The sequence below is a fragment of the Dendrobium catenatum genome, unplaced genomic scaffold (genome assembly GCF_001605985.2).
Source record: "Dendrobium catenatum unplaced genomic scaffold, ASM160598v2 original_scaffold_76759, whole genome shotgun sequence".
NCBI lineage: Eukaryota > Viridiplantae > Streptophyta > Magnoliopsida > Asparagales > Orchidaceae > Dendrobium > Dendrobium catenatum.
Genome location: NW_021395205.1, coordinates 1153710 through 1160807, shown reverse-complemented (window position 1 = coordinate 1160807; position 7098 = coordinate 1153710). Strand labels below are relative to the sequence as shown.

The 7098-nt window shown below is 34.8% G+C and overlaps 1 protein-coding gene across 1 annotated transcript; it reads left to right on the top strand.

Annotated features, from left to right (window-relative positions):
* The first annotated feature begins 4156 nt into the window (after positions 1 to 4156).
* On the top strand, positions 4157 to 5359 carry LOC110095505 (probable F-box protein At4g22060). The gene has a single exon (XM_020821076.2). The coding sequence runs from the start codon at positions 4157 to 4159 to the stop codon at positions 5357 to 5359; it is 1203 nt and encodes a 400-aa protein (XP_020676735.2).
* The last annotated feature ends 1739 nt before the right edge of the window (positions 5360 to 7098 follow it).

The following is a 7098-nucleotide window of genomic DNA, read 5'->3' as shown; positions in this document are numbered from 1 at the left end:
CTGAGACGATAAACTTTATATTTCTCCACCGCCGTGAATACTCTTGGACGCAACAAGGATAAAAGGTTTTTTTGATGATTTCCTGCTATTAGACATTGATGACGAATATATGTATTGTAAGTTTAAATTGTTTATAATAATTTCCCCAATTTGAAAGAATATCTTTGGGGGTCAAAATATGCCCACGAATTTAAATGACTTCTAACAGATGTTTGAGAAGCTTGGCCCAAGTTTATACCATTTTCTTTAGATAAATGGTTACCTACCCCTTCCAATTGATCTTCGAGAGAGATTGGCAGAGAACTATTGGAAGCTATAGCATTTATAGACTATGGTCCTTTGTTTTCAAAGTTTTTTAGGGTCATTTTCAACATTATTTGAAAACCTTTTTGTGAGGATATTTTTTGTTCGAACTCACTACATTTTATTGGTGCTAAAATTAAATTATAATTTTTAATACTTGCTGGCATGTACTATTCATTTTACTTTTTTTCAACTAATTTTAGTGGTTGTATGGAGAAGTTTAATTCTATGTCATTGTTCAACATGTGTTCAATTATGCATGTATATCTAACAAAGATTGCATAAGGCATTCAAGCGCCTTTTTCTCATCTATTCGCCACCTCATATACAATAATACTATGGCATAGTCTAATGTCCCAATAGATCTCCTCCATTGCTCTCATCGCAATTTCCCATTGTAGACTATCTTCGATTCTCCGGTGACTGCACTTCATGGAATTCCATTCTTTTCAATGATGTACCCAATGGAAAGTCAATGTCGTCCCTCGTCATGTCCATTGCTTGCCAATGAAGCTGGAGATTAGGAGTGTCAAAAGTTGACATGACCCAAAAAAATCCTAGTTCGAATCAACTCGTTTGTGAAACAGGTAGGGTTCGAGTTTGGATTTATGACCCATTTGAAAAATGGGTCGAGTTCAAGTTGACCCCGAAACTCGTGAGTCGATCCATTTTGACCCAGATAACCATTCGCTATAGCCCATGCAGTTATTCCCAATCCTGTTGAGGCACTAATCCGCTCACTTACGTGTCATGACGTGGTCTGCTTATCGCAGTGGAACTGATGGCTCGCGCGATCACGCCCACACCACTGACCACAATGCATAGTTCGGACGCCCAGTGCCCTAGTGGAGGCATCCTAACAGCCCTCTTCATCTCGCATCGACGCATCCTATCCTTCGCGGTTCGCCCATGGCCCCTAGTGCCCAAGCCTAGTGCAGCTTCCTAATGGTCCTCCCTATCTCGCATCGACACATCATGTGCCGTGCGGTTCATCCCAGGCCCCAGTGCCCTAGCTGAGCGGAGGAGACCTATCCCATGCTTTCCTTAGTTTGCTGCACTTAGCCCTCAATAAGCCGCACTTAGCCATTCATCCGCACGGACGTGCTTGCACCACAAAGTCCGCAATGCTCGTGCCTGAAGTACTGCTACTCTTTCTTGTGCTGGGAAGAAATCGGTGGGTCGGGTTGTGTCGGGTCAATTTTTTGACTCATTTAGCTAAACGGGCTAGGTGCGGGTTGACCCATTTACGTTTGGGTTAAGTCGAGTTCGACTTGAACCAACCGTTGATCTGAATTGACACCCTTACTAGAGAGGCCTCCAACACACACACTTTCTGCAACTTTACAATCATAGAAGAAGTGGTCGGTGTCAGTTGCCATCGTCGGTTTTCCTTCCTTAATAGTTGCATCTTCGGTCGTCGCTACTTTGGCTCCAAGGATGGATGGCTTGTGACCCTTGATAAAGAAGATCTACAACATCGCCTTTTTAACCTTCTCACAAAGGCAGAAGTATCACTCCCATCTCTTTTCACCATACCCGAATACCAAGGGCATATGATAAACCCCCAATATGGCCATGACAACTTTTCATTTTTTTTGTAATGAAATTTACTCATACTTTATCATAGATGAGGAAGGCTTACATGATATATATTTTCAAAAGATCATTTTCTTTTCTAATGACTTATTAGGAACTGCTATTGTTATCTATAGACGTACAAAATCTTTGGCTTTGACAAGGCCTGGGGATAAAACATGGGTTATCGGCCCTGAGTTGCCTCTTACCGCCGTAACACACGTTCAGCAATTTTATGATGTTTACTATCACCAAGATGTTAAAAGATTTTACACAATCACACATTTATCGATGGTCCTGGCTTTTGACCTTAGTGGGAAAAATGTTGAATTGATCTTCTCGGCAACTCAAGACCCTTGCTTGCGCACCGAAAACTCTGATTACATGTAATATATTGCTTTTTTGTCATGAGCACTTCTAAAAATAGTGAGGGTGATTGATACTACTAAAAGGAAGATAAATAATAGTTGGAATGTGAAGACAGTGGGTATCTTTGTATCCAAGTTCGTGGGCTGTAATCAAACTTTTTCCTTGCATCACACACTTTTTGCTAAAATTAGACAAAATTGTATACACTTTGCCAATCATTTGAGCGACAGGTTGCCAGAGTACGTTGATCGTGATGCAGGGCTTTTTGATCTTCATACTTCATAGTGAAAAATTTCAATATTTTCTTTACTATAATTTACATCCTAATTGGCCCCCTTCAATTTGGTTTAAACCATTACTCTCATAAATTATATATCTTAATCTTTGTTAAGCATATAATATGAATATTTTTTAATTATAAGTTCATTTTTAATATTATAGTTTGTGTTGCTAAGGAGAATTATCAACGTGAGATCGAACGATCCCATATACAGTTGATGAAAGGTGTGGTTAAGAGTCTAACTATTTTGGCAATCTTCGTGGAGGAAATAATAAAGCAGTAAGCCCAAGGCCATGTTATTTTAACACTTATTTTAAATAATCTCTCAAACAAATGCATAATTTAATTATATAAAATTTATCACATATTGTTGAAACTTTTCATATTAGTGAACAACAAGCATTTAAAATAATTTCAAAGGCTGTCAAAGTCATGACTTTGCAATTATTTTTAATGTTTGATTAATGAATAATTTGATCCAAATCTTTTAATTTTAAAATCTATACAATAAAATCGTGTAGTGCATTTATAAGTACAACGAGAATATGACAAATTTTTGTATATATTTTTTCAGTTGTAATGGTTCTACATGGCATCCATTTATGTGCAACTCCTTAAGATTGTTGTAAAACTTCCAACATACCAATCACGAATGCCTCCTCCATCTTCGTCCCTAAGACTAAGAGAAACTCTAATAGACAGAAGCTTTGTCTAGACACCAATGGCAAGGAGGGAGGAAGAAGAAGGGTGAAAATGACAAATGATATTTCTTTTCCATTCTTGTTTATTACTTTCTAACAAAGGCAATAAACATATATGCATCATACATGCATTATTGTACTTTAAAATTTTGCCTATCAATTAATTGGTGATGATGAACTACTTACATTTTTTTTTTTTCATTATTCCTTCCATCAATCACATAATGATAATATCTCATTAGAGGAAATAAGATATGCAGTGGGATCTCTTTAAATTAGAATCAGTGAGTGGTTTGCATATTACTAAAATAAGAAAATTTCATGTACTACATGATACATATTTTTATTATAAGATCTAAATTAATAAATTTTTTTATTAATTTATAATATTATTAAAAATAAACTATTTCCAACCTAATGAAAGAGCTATTAAGACAACAAATTCATTTTGCAAAAAAAAAAAAAAAACTATTGTAAACAAATACCTCTGTCTACGGTAACACATACTATATATGTTTTCTTGTCTTCCACTCATTTATATATTAAAAATAATCGTTTCGAGACCTCTTAAAATAATGCTAAATTTTGACACAAATTCAATATCTTAATAAACCACATGCAAAAAAGATAAATTTTTATTTAAAATTGCATATAAAATTTTAAATGATAAATTATTTTTTACCACTATAATTTCACACACTATTCTATGTATGGATAATGCCTTGGCCAATTTAATTAGGCACAAACGGAAGAAAAATTAATACACTTTAATATTTTCCACGAATACTTGTTATATTCCACATATTTATATCTTGAACAAAGATTGCTTATTTGATTCCAACACTTATTATTATTTGTCCGAGCGTGATAGTGTTGGAAGGCACCGTAGCTCCTTTCCTACATAGGTCACCTCAAATACAATAATATTATGGCATGGTCTAATCTCCCCATAGATCTCCTCTGTTGCATTTCATCGCACTTGTCCATTGTAGACTTGGTTCGATTATCGGTTGTTTGTACCTCATGGAGTTCCACCCTTGACAACTATGCACTCCTTGGATTTCAATGTCGCCCCTCCCCATGGTTGCTCCTTTCCAATGACGTCGAAGAGGCCTCCGACACACTCAACTTCCGCGAACTTACCATAGAAAGAGAAGTTGTCCTCAGCTTCCATCGTCGCTTCTCCTCCATCGGTAGCCACACCTATGGCCGCCGCTATTTTGGCTCGAAGGATGGATGGCTTGTGACCCTTGACAAAATAGATCTACAACCTCGCCTCTTCAACCCTATCACAAAGGCCGAAATATCGCTCCCATCCCTTTTCACCTTGATCGAGCCACAATATGCCCCTGAGAGCTACATCAGGATTTCTTTCAATGAAATTTTCTTTGACTATACGACTGATGAATTTCGCGATATCTATTTTCATAAGTTCATTGTCTCCTCTAATGACTCCTCTGGAACTGTTGTTGTTATCTTTGGTATTAGAAAAGCGCTTGCTTTGGCAAGTTCAGAAGATCTGACTTGGGTTCTCGGTCCAACATTATCTCCTTTCAACACAATGGATGAGGAGCAATTTGAGGATGTTTGCTATCATGAAGAAAATCAAAGATTTTATGCAATCACAAATTTTTCTATGGTGCTTGCTTTTGACCTCAATGGACAAAATGTTGAATTGATTTGCCCGAATATGCCCAACCCATACTATCACACCATAAACTTTGATTATATGTACAATATTGCTTTTTTGTCGGGAACTCTTCTAAGAATAGAGAGGGTGATTGATGATAGTCACCATAAAGCTAGAACGAGGACTATCTTTGTTTTCAAGTTTGTGCCAAATGTTGTTATTTCGTCTTCTTTCTCTCAATGGATCCCCGTCAACGAGCTGGGGGAATACTCCCTTTTTGTGGGTTGTAATCAGACATTTTCTTTGCATCACAGTGTTGCTACTGGAATTAAATCAAACTGCATATATTTCATCAATCATTCGGGCATCAGATTCCCTGGTTATGTCTATTGTGATGTTGGACTTTTTAATCTTTCCAATGACCGCATTCAGTATATCCGTCATCCTTATTCACGGAGTAATTGGCCTCCATCAATATGGTTTACCCCATCAATTTCATAAATTGAATATCTTAGTCTTTGCTAAGAATGTTATATGAATATTTTTGGAAGTCTATTTTTAATATAAATTGGAAAATTTATTAGGTAATATTGAGTAGTTTTTTTATTTAAATATTTGCTTACCTCTTTTGTATTTTTTTGAAGAAAAGATATTAATAATGTTAGATCACAATTTAGCCTTTTTGTGTCTTGATAGATAACATAAAAAAACAACCTGAAGTGAAAAAAAATATTGAAAAGAATGAGAAAATGCTCCCAAAATTACCTGATTTTTTTTAGAAAAAGTGTTGTGTGATGAAATACATAAACAAATCATTGTAAGGCAATATTAATATGTTTTAGCTAAATTATTATTTTAATAACAATCAAGGATTTGAATGAGAAAATATTTAAAGAAAAAAAAATCTGTCATTGTCAAGTACTCGTTTGCATGAAGCATATGAATATTTTGCATGTAAATAAAGAAAATTTGCAATATAAAAAAAATTAACTATTCACTATTATATCACTTAATGTAGATTTACATTGAAATAATTCATATATATATATATATATATATATATATATATGGTTAAAACCCGCGGAGGGGCCTACGTGTTTATTTCAAAAAAGAGGTTACAAAGTCCTTAAAAGGATCCACTAGCTCGCTAATGCTCGACTGAGCTACAAGGAAAAAGTAAAAAAGCCCTATGAGCTTGTGGTTCCTTAATCTAAAAATACAATAAGCGTAAAGAAAAAGACAAGGGCTGAAATCACTCAGCACCCAAAAATTGAAGCTCAATAGATAATCGTTCAGAATAGGCTTCCTGCAAACAAGGATAAACAAAAAGAAATGCAGCACCAAAATAGACCAAAAAAGAAATACCTGAAGGTCTAAGCAGGTCATGAAGATAATATTGGAATTACACCTGCAAGGAACCCTCCAAAAAACCAAATTAGAAAAGAAAAAGTTTATCGTATCAGTGAGGAAAATAAGATAATAGACAGCAGAGGCTTTGAAACGATTACAGTAAAAACTATTGCACACAGAAACAGTAAAATTCCACTGGCTACACAGATCCATAATAATACACAGATTACCCAGTTGCAGCCAACAAAATATGTAATTCACACAGGTAAACTGCAAAGGATTCAAAGTTAGACGCATCTGGATACAGAAACCACACTTCACACAATTAACTTGCAAATGATTCAAGCAAAATCGTAACTGGATAGATAGAAAAACAGTACCAGATAAATTAATCTCCATAGCATCCTTACAATCCTTCATATGATCACTCATAATCCTTCTCCTATAACCCAAATAACTGACATACCACATATCCCCATTACTAGAAAAGATATCCACCTTAAATAACTTAAACATCAACAACCGTAACTGGATAGATAGAAAAACAGTACCAGATAAATTAATCTCCATAGCATCCTTACAATCCTTCATATGATCACTCATAATCCTTCTCCTATAACCCAAATAACTGACATACCACATATCCCCATTACTAGAAAAGATATCCACCTTAAATAACTTAAACATCAACAACAGCCAGTAACCTTTCATAGTAGTAAAATCCCCGCCGATTGATATATATATTATATATATATTATAAGTAATATATATATTATATAATTATATAATATATATATAATATATATATATATATATATATATATATATCATAAATAAGATTTGATCCATTCATTTAATTTAGAATCATCATTCTTATCTAATTAAAGTGT

Bases quoted from the DNA above. Each gene is read 5' to 3' on its own strand.
- LOC110095505 (XM_020821076.2), top strand. From the start codon at position 4,157: ATGGCATGGTCTAATCTCCCCATAGATCTCCTCTGTTGCATTTCATCG.